Source organism: Dendrobates tinctorius, unplaced genomic scaffold (genome assembly GCF_039654945.1).
Source record: "Dendrobates tinctorius isolate UK_male_01 unplaced genomic scaffold, ASM3965494v1 ptg000007l, whole genome shotgun sequence".
NCBI classification, from domain to species: domain Eukaryota; kingdom Metazoa; phylum Chordata; class Amphibia; order Anura; family Dendrobatidae; genus Dendrobates; species Dendrobates tinctorius.
Window position 1 is genome coordinate 3,024,017 of NW_027361675.1, and position 14,272 is coordinate 3,038,288.

At 45.8% G+C, this 14,272-nt stretch overlaps 1 protein-coding gene across 1 annotated transcript in view; it reads right to left on the minus strand.

Annotated features, from left to right (window-relative positions):
• The window catches only part of CSMD2 (CUB and Sushi multiple domains 2), a 1,542,159-nt gene that overhangs the window by 25,625 nt on the left and 1,502,262 nt on the right, over nt 1-14,272 (minus strand). Inside the window, exons 59-62 of the mRNA XM_073571899.1 lie at nt 13,601-13,780; nt 13,337-13,510; nt 13,060-13,233; nt 12,706-12,779 (exon numbers count right to left, since the gene is read on the minus strand). Coding sequence (XP_073428000.1) covers nt 12,706-12,779; nt 13,060-13,233; nt 13,337-13,510; nt 13,601-13,780 — 602 coding nt within the window. The remainder of the gene's footprint in view (nt 1-12,705; nt 12,780-13,059; nt 13,234-13,336; nt 13,511-13,600; nt 13,781-14,272) is intronic.

The window sequence follows — 14,272 nt, forward strand, 5'->3', positions numbered from 1 at the left end:
CAATAGAAAAAAAAAGTCCTGGACAACCCCTTTAATCAGAACACACAAAAAAATTCTGAAAGCTAGGAGCTTCAATCTGCTTGCCTCCCTTCCATACTGGAATCTCGAGTGTACTTTCCTGTTGTTCCTGGAGACCAAGGTCTGACATAGGGGCTGCTGGGCACATTATGTCCTTTAGCATACAAGGAAAGATGAATAGGGGCACGCCAAGACAGAAGGTCACTGCCGAATGGGAAGGGAAATCCCTGGGGCTAACATAGCCAGTGCTCAAGGAGGGACGAATTGTAGGACTGAAGATATGTTGTGCTAAGAAAGTAAGGAATATAAAGTGCTGTGCCCTATTACCACTCGATGACTAGTAAACGTTTGCTTGTTGCAATGAACTTGGTGACCCCCGAATTGTGTGCGGCCTACAATGAGTGTGATGCACCCCACATCTGACAGCACATTGGGACTGGGACACTATTTTTCTCTAAAGTGCCAGAGCGTAACCAGACAGCAACTCGGTGATGACTACCGCTCTCACGCACTTTACAAATTGACGAACTGTAAAATAGTTAACATAACAAAAATGCAGAGTCAATGTTTTAATTATTTCTAGAAGAATAGTACACATGACCTTCTCTTCTTCATATTAATATAGATTTATTTCCGCTGCCAGGATAGGACTCATCGCAGCAGTAAATGCGGGATAGTACAGAATTACACAGTTCAATGTTTTGCAGTGAAGCACATAGTCAACGACCCAAGATTCATTGTTCTTTTATTGTTTTTGAGTTACTACTGTTGGCCAAAACAGCCAAAACGTACACTATAAAAGCAGTCATATTTTAATAAGCTCACAATACACCCATGACTAGAGTTGAGCGACTTTTGTTTTTTTAGGGTCGCGTTTCGTTTCGTGAAACCCGACTTTTCCAAAAGTCGGGTCGACCAAGATCGTCCGATTATAGGGAAAAGTCGGAGTCGTCCCGAAACACGAAACCCAATGTAAGTCAATGGGGAATAAAAGTCGGCAGTGAGAGGAGGACAGGAAACACACCTACAGTGCCCATTTGAATGCCAAAAGCATCAATTCTTCTTACTTAAGCTTGTCAACCTTAATTAACTTCATAATACAAGTTACGCACTGAAAAATGGGGGTTATTTGGCTGAAGTTGTGGGGGGGTAGGGCTGGCTCCAGGTTTTCATGTGCCCTGGGCGAAAGAGCGCCCCTTTAACACATACCACAACTCATCATGCTCCGATACGGCAGAGAAATAGCGGTATAGTACAATGAAAAATACTTCACTTTTTACATCTCATGACGAGGCCCATCTATTTCTCCATACAGAATCATTGGTCCCATATAATGTTTGAAACAGTATATGATGAGCACCACATACTGCTACAGTATATGTTGCTCCCCATGGATGAAGCTCCACTGTCTTATGGGCCCAAATAATGCTCCAAACATAATGGGCCCCATTTCTAATGCTCTAGTGTATAATGGGCCCTGTAAATGCTGCTCCAGTGTCTGATGTCCACCTTTGGAATGTTCCAGTGTATGGTGGGCCCCATCTATCATTCTCCAGAGTATAGTGCTCCCCAAAAATTGCTGTCCCAACATTGAAAACAATCAAATAAGTCTCCTCGCTAGGGAATCCCTGTACTTGTCTGGACTCCTTGTCGTCCCCATCTTCCATCTCACTGCACAGTATTTCAACTTTGCAAGTGCTGTGATCTTGAGCAAGCAGGGGGGGCCCACTCGTTGGCGACGGCACTGGCACAGGGCCCCTGATAGTACGGTGGTGTGTCTGATGGCGGGTGGGCCGAACCTGCACTTTCATCTGCAGCTTCCTCTTTGTCACCGTGTAAGATGGAACTGTATATGGGAAGGGTAACCTGAGTTTCATCAGGGTCAGATTCAGGCCGTGTAGCGTGCGAGGGGAATGTAGTGGTCTGGGTCAATGTACCAGCAGATTCATCGAGCAGTGGCTGGGCATCAGTGCACTTGTGTCGCCCCCAGGAGTACGGTCGCCACAGTGGCATTACCTTCTTCCTAGGGAGTGTGATGTCATGCTTGGGAGCAACGAAGGATCTCTCTAGCAGGTTAACTGATTGGGCGGCATTATTCCCACGAGTCATGACCCTCCAAACAGCGTTCATGAAGGCAAAGTGTTTGTTTTACGTGGGCAGTATGGTTGCAAAGCTGAACCTTAAAGGAATGTCCAGAAGGGCACCACCAGGAGTGGAGCCTACGGTTAAATTCGACTCCACCTGGGAAACCTCAACCATGCCAGCTACAGAACAGATGCACACATTGCAAGCTTAATTCCGTTAACGAACGAGACTCCGTCATGCCCCGCGGTCCAAGTCCGGCTTACTAGAGGGACACGTGAGGCTCTGGCACATGAGATTGGCCAATAACTGGTGTGTCATGCCATTACATGTCCGTGGCTGCATGTGCGCTACACTGAAAAGGCCAGCGTTTGTCGCTTACAGGTGCAGATAACCCGCTGAACAACGTTAGTGATGGGGATTACTGATGACAATTATTACCCGCGAACAATGATTTCCCAGTAAGTGCAGGTCAACCGCAGTTCCGGAATTAGGCCTAACCGTCATTCCTGAAAAAATGAAAAACTTACGTGTGCAAACCACAGGTGCTGTAGCTTGCTTAACAGCTCGCCAGCCGTTCTCACGCCCAGTATGGATTGCACGTGATTGCACAAAGGTTAGAAAGGGTACCGTATACCCGGATAACATGTATGGATAGCGTACACATTCAAAATATATGTCTACACATCAGGAGGCAGGCTCAGACGGTGTTAGGCCCAGTATGGATTGCACGTGATTGCACAAAGGTTAGAAAGGGTACCGTATCCCCGGATAACATGTATGGATAGCGTACACATTCAAAATATATGTCTGTACATCAGGAGGCAGGCTCAGACGGTGTTAGGCCCAGTATGGATTGCACGTGATTGCACAAAGGTTAGAAAGGGTACCGTATCCCCGGATAACATGTATGAATAGCGTACACATTCAAAATATATGTCTGTACATCAGGAGGCAGGCTCAGACGGTGTTAGGCCCAGTATGGATTGCACGTGATTGCACAAAGGTTAGAAAGGGTACCGTATCCCCGGATAACATGTATGAATAGCGTACACATTCAAAATATATGTCTGTACATCAGGAGGCAGGCTCAGACGGTGTCAGGCACAGTATGGATTTGACGGCCCAGACTACACAGCGGAGGAGCAGGAGAGGTAAAGATTGCAAATGCTGGGGCCCTGCCCAAGCAAGGGGGGCCCACTCGTGGGCGTCGGTACTGGCACTGGGCCCCTCATAGTACGGCGGTGTGTCTGACGGCGGGTGTGCACCACCACCGTCAGAGACACTTGATTGCACTATGAGGGACCCTGTGCCAGTGCCCGCGCCCAAGAGTCGGCCTACCCACCTGTCCAGGGCAACGGCACTCGCACGGTGTCGTGCGCTAGGTGGTGACCCCGGCCATGGGGGGGGGGGGCAGCACAGTTAGGGAGTTTTAGAAAGTGGCATATGTTGATGTTGGACATTCAGCTGATGCAAAAGGCGAAATAGGTCAAGTCCCAGGAAGAGGTGGACCAAAGCAAGCCATTTTTCTGTCACCCTATGTGTCATCAGGGGAAGGTGGGACAAAATCCTTGGAAACCCATGCATGGTTCATTTTAATGAAGGTTAGATCATCCACATTTTGGGTTGACAGACAGGTCCTTTTTTCTGTCAGGAATGATCCAGCTGCACTGAAGACTATTTCCGATAGCACACTTGCAGCTGGGCAAGCGAGCTCCTGTAAGTCATATTGTGCCAATTCAGGCCAGGTGTCCAGTTTAGCGGCCCAATAGTCAAAGGGGAATGACCTGTGTGGGAGAACATCGATATGGGAGGAAAAGTAGTTTGTAACCATAGTTGACAACTGCTGTCTCCTGTCACTTTCCATCGATGCAGTATTACCAGTTGTGTGAGCGGTATTTGAAAAATCAGTCCACAACATTGTCATGAAACCCCTGTCTCCAACGACACTTCTGCTGTGTGCACCACGAACACCTCTGCCAAGCTGCCCCTGGCCCGTACGGCTCGTGTGAGAACCATCACCGCTGCTGTGTGCTGGCAATGCCTCAAGCAACCGATTTACCAGAGTTGCTTGTTTATTAGCCGATATTAGGTCAAGGTTCTCCTGTGGCATGATGTTTTGTAATTTGCCTTTATAGCATGGATCCAGGATGCTGGCCAACCAGTAGTCGTCATCGTTCATCATTTTGGCAATGCGTGGGTCCCTTTTTAGGATCTGCAAGGCATAATCTGACATGTGGGCCAATGTTCCCGGTGTCAATGATGCACTGCGAGTGCTGGTTGGAGGAGCACTTTCTGGCAAATCCACATCCCTCCAGTCACGCACAAACCCTGTACCAGACCTTGCCACGCCAACATTTTCACTTGCCCCACGAGATGCATCCTCCTCCCCTAAGTAATCATCCCCATCATCCTCCTCCTCCTCCACCTCGTCCAGGAGAGGTCCCTGAGCAGACAATGGCTGAATGTCATCAAGGATTCCCTCCTCCTCTTCCTCCTTATCAACATTGGCTGCAGACACCTGCTCCTTAAGGTGCGTCAAAGTTTGCATGAGCAGACGCATAAGTGGGATGCTCATGCTTAGGATGGCGTCGTCTGCGCTTACCAGCCGTGTGCATTCCTCAAAACACTGAAGGACTTTACAGAGGTCTTTCAGCTTCGACCACTGCACACCTGTCAACTCCATGTCTGCTCTCAAAGTGCCTGTCCGTGTATCCTCCCACAAATGCATTATGGCCTGCCTCTGCTCGCACAGCCGCTCCACCATGTGCAGGGTGGAGTTCCACCTTGTTGCAATGTCGATAATGAGGCGGTGGTTGGGAAGGTGGAGCAATCGCTGCAGCTTCTGCATACGAACGGAGTGTACAGGCGACCGGCGGATGTGCGTGCACAGTCTTCGCACCTTCTGGAGCAGGGCTGTTAACTCCGGATAATTTTTGAGGAAGCACTGCACCACCAGGTTCAAGGTGTGAGCCAAGCAAGGTATATGGCTGAGTTTTGAAAGGGCTATGGCTGCCACAAAATTACGGCCGTTATCACTAACTACCTTGCCTGCCTCAAGATGTACACTGCCCAGCCATGACTCAGTTTGTCGCTTCAAGTACTCGGCCAGCACCTCGGCGGTGTGTCTGTCGCCCAAACACATCATCTGCAACACAGCCTGCTGACGCTTTCCACTAGCTGCTCAATAGGGGAACACATCGTGTGCAACTGTGGCAGCTGCAGATGGAGTGCTCGTACGACTGCGCTCTGCGGACGAGCTTTCACTTCTGGAGGAGGAGGAGGAGGAAGGTCGAACGCCTACAGCCAACTGTTTCCTATACCGTGGGCTAGGCAGCACTGTCCCACCACCGCTGTCCCCTGTGGACCCTGCATCCACCACATTAACCCAGTGCGCAGTGATGGACACGTAACGGCCCTGGCCATGCTGACTGGACCATGCATCAGTTGTGAGGTGCACCTTTCCGCTCACTGACTGCTTGAGTGCATGGACAATGCGGTCTTTCACATGATGGTGGAGGGCTGGGATGGCTTTGCGAGAGAAGAAGTGGCGACTGGGTAGGTCATAGCATGGTACTGCATAGGCCATGAGTTCGCGGAAAGCTGTGCTTTCCACAAACCGAAAGGGCATCATCTCAAACGAGATTAGTTTGGCAATGTGGGCGTTCAAACCCAGTGTACGCGGATGAGAGACTGAGTACTTTCCTGACCTACTCATAGTGTCTGGGAGGGTGAGCTGGACTTGAGAGCTGCATATGGTGGAAGTAGCGGTGGACAGGGTGGACTGAGAGAGGGTTGATGATGGTGATGGAGTTGGTGTTCTTTCTGATGGCCTAGAATCAGTCTTTCGTTGATATAACAGTGGGATTCCCTGACTGCTGTGGCCTTGCAACGACACCTCAACATTTGCTGCTGTGCTAACCGGTGGGCTTACAGTGGGGGAAACAATGTAGCGTTGCTGACTACCTTCGCTGTGATCAGTTGCACATGTGGCACTTGAGGTTTGGTGTTGTGTCCACGCTTGCAAGTGCATGCTGGTTAAATGTCTAAGCATGCAACTGGTATTCAAATTTTTCAGATTTTTCCCTCGGCTAAAGGTCTTTGCGCACTTCTTACAGATAACCTTGGCCTGATCATGAGGATTTTGTTCAAAAAAGTGCCACACTGCACTCTTCCTACTTTGGCAGACATTTTGCGGCCTAGCACGCTGTGATCTTTTGACCCTCTGGACAAGCTGTCCAGCAACTCTTTTGATGTTTGGAACCTGTCTTTGGAGTGCTCCGGGCCTGCCAGATAACAGCTGTTGCGATGTCGATGTCTGCTGTGGATGCTCCTCATCTGAGCTATTGGAAGCAGCACCCTCTTCCCCCAATGGATGCCAATCTGGGTCAACAACTGGGTCATCCATCACCTCCTCTTCTATGTCATGTGCACCTTCCTCTGTGTCACCGTGTATGGTGGTATAGTGTGCGGGAAGGGGCACCTGAGTCTCATCAGGGTCAGAATCTGGCTCTGTACACTGCGAGGACAATGTAGTGCTCTGAGTGAATGTACCAGCAGAATCATCCATCAGCGGCTGTGCATCAGTGCACTCCATGTCAGATTCATCTTGGCCTGGGTAATTCACCATTTGACTTGATAATCCAGGCATGGTATGTGAAAACAGCTCCATGGAGTAATCATTAGTATGGCCTGCGTCATCCTTCAATCTTGGTTGGGGTGAAGGACACAAGGAAAGGTGTGGTTCATGAACATGAGCCTCCAATGACGACTCAGTGCTTTTACTTTTTACAACTGAAGAAGAGGAGGCGATAGAGCTGGAGGCTGAGTCAGCAATGTAAGACAAAACTTTTTCCTGATGCTCTGGCTTTAAAAGCGGTTTGCCAACTCCTAGAAAACTAAGCGTTCGAGGCCTTATGGAGCCAGACGATGACGCAGGCTCAACACCTCCTGCATTCGGTCCTATTTTGCTCTTGCCACTACCATCAGATCCACCACCAACACCATCATTACCAGCTGCCAACCCCCGCCCAATTCCACGGCCTCTTCCACCAGCCTTCCTCATTTTTGGTAGAAATGTAGACAAAATCCAACAAACTATATAGTAATGTAAAACAAGGTACAAGGTGTCTATAGGACAGGGGAGATTTTGAATTTCTGCAGACACTTGTGGACACTGGACACTTTTGGATTGTGTGAGGCCCACTGATATCTGAGCGCTATGTCACAGGCTCGATGGCACAGCTGTAACAAAAGTGACGAGAGGATAAGGGAGATTTTGAATTTCTGCAGACACTTGTGGACACTGGACACTTTTGGATTGTGTGAGGCCCACTGAGTATCTGAGCGCTAAGTGACAGGCTCGATGGCACAGCTGTGACAAAAGTGACGAGAGGATAAGGGAGATTTTGAATTTCTGCAGACACTTGTGGACACTGGACACTTTTGGATTGTGTGAGGCCCAATGAATATCTGAGCGCTATGTGACAGGCTCGATGGCACAGCTGTGACCAAAGTGACTAGAGGATAAAGGAGATTTTGAATTTCTGCACACACTTGTGGACACTGGACACTTTTGGATTGTGTGAGGCCCAATGAATATCTGAGCGCTATGTGACAGGCTCGATGGCACAGCTGTGACAAAAGTGACGAGAGGATAAGGGAGATTTTGAATTTCTGCAGACACTTGTGGACACTGGACAATTTTGGATTGTGTGAGGCCCAATGAATATCTGAGCGCTATGTGACAGGCTCGATGTCACAGCTGTGACCAAAGTGACTAGAGGATAAAGGAGATTTTGAATTTCTGCACACACTTGTGGACACTGGACACTTTTGGATTGTGTGAGGCCCAATGAATATCTGAGCGCTATGTGACAGGCTCGATGGCACAGCTGTGACCAAAGTGACTAGAGGATAAAGGAGATTTTGAATTTCTGCAGACACTTGTGGACACTGGACACTTTTGGATTGTGTGAGGCCCAATGAATATCTGAGCGCTATGTGACAGGCTCGATGGCACAGCTGTGACCAAAGTGACTAGAGGATAAAGGAGATTTTGAATTTCTGCACACACTTGTGGACACTGGACACTTTTGGATTGTGTGAGGCCCAATGAATATCTGAGCGCTATGTGACAGGCTCGATGGCACAGCTGTGACCAAAGTGACTAGAGGATAAAGGAGATTTTGAATTTCTGCACACACTTGTGGACACTTTTGGATTTTGTGAGGCCCAATGAATATCTGAGCGCTATGTGACAGGCTCGATGGCACAGCTGTGACAAAAGTGACGAGAGGATAAGGGAGATTTTGAATTTCTGCAGACACTTGTGGACACTGGACACTTTTGGATTGTGTGAGGGCCACTGATATCTGAGCGCTATGTCACAGGCTCGATGGCACAGCTGTGACAAAAGTGACGAGAGGATAAGGGAGATTTTGAATTTCTGCAGACACTTGTGGACACTGGACACGTTTGGATTGTGTGAGGCCCACTGATATCTGAGCGCTATGTGACAGGCTCGATGGCACAGCTGTGACCAAAGTGACTAGAGGATAAAGGAGATTTTGAATTTCTGCACACACTTGTGACTGGTGTGTTGTGCAGGCCAAATCGCTAGCAGCAGAAGCAGTTTTTTTTTCTTCTCAGCAGGACAAAAAAAAAAAATTGGGATTGCTTTTAAAAAAGCAGTTTGCGGAGCAGTGGGTAAACAGCAATGCAGGAATGTCAGGAAGCCTTAGAAGGCAGCCCAACAACCAACACCACTGATACACCACAATATAGCCTCCCCTTGCACTGCACACACAGTGACTGGTGTGTTGTGCAGGCCAAATCGCTCACAGCAGAAGCAGTTTCTTTTTCTTCTCAGCAGGACAAAAAAAAAAAAATTGGGATTGCTTTTAAAAAAGCAGTTTGCGGAGCAGTGGGTAAACAGCAATGCAGGAATGTCAGGAAGCCTTAGAATGCAGCCCAACAACCAACACCACTGATACACCACTATATAGCCTCCCCTTGCACTGCACACACAGTGACTGGTGTGTTGTGCAGGCCAAATCGCTAGCAGCAGAAGCAGTTTTTTTGTCTTCTTCCCTGCCTAACGCTCTCCCTACAGAATCAGCAGCAACCTCTCCCTATACTGAGATAGGCAGAAGTAAGATGGCGGTCGGCCTGCACGCCCTTTTATAACCCCTGTGACGCCCACCAAAGCAAGCCAATCACTTACATGCCCTTCTGAAAGATGGTGGTGACCCCTGCCTATGTCATCACGTTGCCCACAGTGTCCGTGGATCCTGATTGGCTGAAAAAGAGCGCAAAACAAACTTTTGAAACGCGACTTTGGCGCGTAAGTCGCCGACCTCATGGCCGACCTCATCCTAGGGTCGGGTTTCGTTTCATGAAACCCGACTTTGCCAAAAGTCGGCGACTTTTGAAATTTTTCGACCCGTTTTGCTCAACTCGACCCATGACTGTTTAGATTAGCCTGAAGCTGACACAGTTTTACTAGCCTTTATTTTTTAATCCTGAAAATAGATTGGACAGTGTACCTTTAATGCGCCGCATATTGATAGATTCTGTAGTGGAACAAGTCTTTTTCATTAACTGCACATTGTGTTATAAAGTAAGTGTAAAGAGGCCATAGGGCCATGTCTTATAGCTACATTTATAAAGGCACAATTGCAGTGGATATACTCTAATAACATACATTAAATATTAAAGGCAATTATGTGATTTCTTCTAAGTATTATTTTCAAGGCTTGGCCTTATATCAAATACCCCATGCTCATTGCAAAAGGCATTATTTTGTAGCATTTAATTATAACTGATAGGACTGGCATCAGTAAACCATTCATTATGAAGAAAACTGGCATTCTGATTCAACTAGAGAATTTTAAAGAGAGTATGGCACCTCAAATGTCATTTAAACCACTTATACAATCCTACAGGGCACTTAGCCTCTGTAAAGTTCATACCTGCAGTATAGACATTGCATGTTTAGTTGCACATAAAAATGTTTGTATTACATGTGAATGAGGCCTCCTTGGTGCACCAGTGTTGTGGCCAAGGGCTCAGTGCACTATTTTGCTCAGTCAAGCAAATGCCATACATCTCGCCATAGCTTCATTGAGAACGATCGCTTAGGCCTTCTTCACACATCAGTTTTCTATGCCCATATGTGGTCCATTTTTTAAGGACTGGAAATGTGGTCACACGCACACCCATTGTATTCAATGGTGGTGCGCACATCGTGTTTTTCACACGGACCGTGTGTCCGTGTGAAAAACCCGCAGATTAGCAGTCAACACCCACTGTCTGTGTATGGCATATATTAAATACATAGTTTAATTAGGGCTAAACAGACAGCTGCAGGCTGATATTAATAGCCTAGGAAGGAGCCATGGATATTGTCCCCCTCCAAGACTAGGAACATCAACCCTCAGCCGCCCCAGAAATGGCGCATCCATTAGATGCACTATTTCTGGTGCTTAGCCTCTGCTATTCCCACTTGCCCTGGTGCAGTGGCAAGTTGGGTAATAGTTATGTCAGCTGTTTTATGGCCGCTGACATCAAGCACAGCGGATAGTAATGTACAGGAATCTAAAAGACATTACTAACACCATAGTCAAATTTAATAAAGACAGAGACAAAGTAAAGTACTTAAATTGACATAAACACACATAGTCCTTTATTTAAAATAAAAAAAACTCCCTGACTCTCTTTTAATCATTTATTCAACAAAAATATAAAAAAACTAAGTTATACTCATCCTTCCACTGATAATCCACTAATGCCCATGTCCCACAACAATCTACATGGTTTGCTGAACAGTCACATTAGTGATGCAACCTTTCACCACGCCAGCCAAAACACACTGAGCTGAGTGTGAGAATGCGTCTGTGTGCAACCGGTTGTGACGTCATTAAGGTTACCGCCGGTCACAGACAGCACTTGGGAATTAATGGATTATTGGTAGAAAGGTGAACATAACTTTGCATTTTTATTTTTGTTGAATAAATGGGTAAAAGAGGGTTTGGGAGTTTTTTTATTTTAAATAAAGGATTTTGTGTGTTTAATTCAATTAAACAACTTTACTCTGTCTATGTCTTTGTTAAATTTGACTATGGGGTAAAACAGCTGACATAAACCCCACAACTATTACCCCACTTGCCACTACACCAGGGCAAAAGGGAAGAGCAGAGGCTGAGCCAGAATTGGCATATTTAATGTATGTGCCATTTCTGAGGTGGCTGAAAGCTGATATTCTTAGTCTGCAAGGGGGGCAATATTCATGGCCCCTTTCTAGGCTTTTAATATCAGCCTTCAACTGTCTGTTTAGCCTTTGCTGGTTAATAAATATAGAGGGGACACCACAATATTTTTTGGGGGGGATCTCCCCTAAATCAACCAGTAGAGGCTAAGCAAACAGATGTGAGCTTATATTAATAGCCTTGGAACCTTTATGGCTATTGGCCCCAGAATGTTAACATCAGCCCTCAGCTGTCATAGAACGGTAGAGTTTGATGGGACCTCCTGGGTCATCTGGTCCAACCCCCTGCTCAAAGCTTTAATGAATGGGGCAATATCAAATATGTTTACTTATTTATTTATTTTTTAATGGGAAAATTGGAAAAGAGGGGTGATTTAAACTTTTCTTTTGTAAATTTTTTAATACTATCAAAACATTTCTTTTTTAATTTTTACTTTCTTTTTTAGTCTTCTTAGGGGGACTTGAACTTGAGATAATTTGTTTGCTTATACTCTACATTGGAATACTTCAGTATTGAACTATGTAAAGAAATTGCAGCTTTCCTATGAAGCTCAGCCTGTGGTTGAGCTTCACATGAAGAATAAGATGACTGTTAGGCCTGTGTCACACTTCCGTTTTTTGACGTCAGTAAAAATCCGCCACTTTTTGAAAAAAACGGATCCGCCAAAGAAGGGGTGGATCCATTTTTTTCCCCCATAGACTTACATTAGTGGCGGATCTTGACTGACGGTCGTCCATCCCACCCGTTTTTTGACGGATCCGCCAAGATTTTAGCGTCTCCCGGGCGGATGAGACGGACCCTGCAACGTTTTTTTCTTTGACGGTCCGCTATTTTGAAGTGCGCATGCCCTGAAGCTTTACTCGGGGAAGCATTTTAACCATGAAACTCTCTCTCTCCTTCCGGACTGTGATCACTTTAAATTTCCGGCCATTTCATCTTTGCCGGATCCGACAAAGTTAGCGGCCGATGACATCCGTAGGTCACATACTGGAGGCGGATCCGCTACTTTTCGTTTTTGGCGGATCTCAGCTGTCCGCCAACAACGGAAGTGTAAAACAGGCCTTACTGAGCCTTCTGCAGACACCTAACTGCTATGGAAAACCATCGGTTCCCTGAAATAGTCAACGTTAACATTTAAATTAAGATGTCAGTGATTGACAGCGTTGGTAAAATGGTTAAACAGTAGCAATCAAAGCTAGCTCTGGTTGCTACTGTTACAAGCAGATGCTGGATGTGTAACACAGCTGGTATCTGCCAGCTATGGTGTGGGCTTAGTTCAATTAATAATATGTAGTCATTACTGAGTTAAAGGTAGGGAAAAAAAGTTGAATAGTACCTGAAATCCTTGAGAGCTGTTCTGCATTCCAAATGTGGGTATCCCTGGATCGGAGCAGGTTGTGTGGGAGGGATCTATAAAAAGAAACAAAAAATAAAAGAGATATGGTTTTCTATTATGCAAGGCTCTGATAGAGTCAGTAAAATTTCTGACACATAAACTGATGGATGAGTTGAACACAAAATAATAAATTTTATGTTTTATTGATAAATATTGTTCACAAAATTACATTGCATTTGCAGAACATACCAATGCCCATGTCTAAAGCCTACACATAGAAAAAAAAAAAGAGTATTTCACCAACAATTTACCATCAATAATTTACTAAAGTTGCTTCTAACAGGTAGAACTAACCGATGCAGCTTGGCTGAGTTCCACTCCAAGTGCCATCAGATTGGCAGAACCTTCTTGAAGATCCCACCAAGACCAGTGGTGGGGGGCATGAGAAAGCTATTGATGACCGGTAGCTGAAGCCCCTGTCCACTCTCCGAGCATGGGCAGGAATACCAGGATCCCCACAGAACACAGCTGTAAACAATGTAACATACATTAAGTGTCTAATTTATGGTTTTCTTTATTCTTATTATGCGTGCATTCATGCTCTTTCCATAAACCAAGCTTGCACACTTACGGAAGCATTGTGGAACTTCACCAACCCAACTCCTGTTGCTTTCACATGTCAGTATGGCTGGTAAGGACAGTTGATAACCTTCTAAACAAGCATATGAAAGGCTGGAACCCCACAGAAAGTCAGACCCCACAGCCTTCCCATTGGGGATTGATGGAGGAGGCGGGCAAGTGATAGCTTTATGGAAGACAAAACATAACATCTTTTCCAAGGCAATCACACAACAAAATATATATTCTACTACAGTTCCTCTCATTTTATTATCACCTTTGCAGATTGGTTTTGTTCCATTCCAGGTGCGATCTTTTGTACAGTATAGTGTTTTTACTCGATCTGACTCCATCATATAACCAGGCAAACACTGGAAGGATACGGTGTGGTTGTAATGGAAGTCATTGTCTAGTCGGATACCATTAGCTGGAGTTCCAGGGTCCCCACAATTGATTACTACACAAAATAGACAAAGGAACATACAAACATACAAGGGGTTTAGTCCTATGCACTAGATGGTGAAAATACAGTGGGGGAAATAAGTATTTGATACACTGCTGATTTTGCAAGTTTTCCCACCTAAAAATAATGTAGAGGTCTGTAATTTTTTTCATAGGTACACTTCAACTGTGAGAGAAAGAATCGAAAAAAATCTAGAAAATCACGTAGTATGATTTTTACATAATTATTTGCATTTTATTGCATGAATTAAGTATTTGTTACATTAGAAAAACAGAACTTAATATTTGGTACAGAAAACTTTGCTTGCAATTACAGAGGTCAGACATTTCCTGCAGTTCTTGACCAAGTTTGCACACACTGCAGCAGGGATTTTGGTCCACTCCTCCTTACAGATCTTCTCTAGATCTTTCAGGTTTCGGGGCTGTCACTGGGCAACATTGAGTTTCAGCTCCCTCCAAAGATGTTCTATTGGGTTCAGATCTGGAG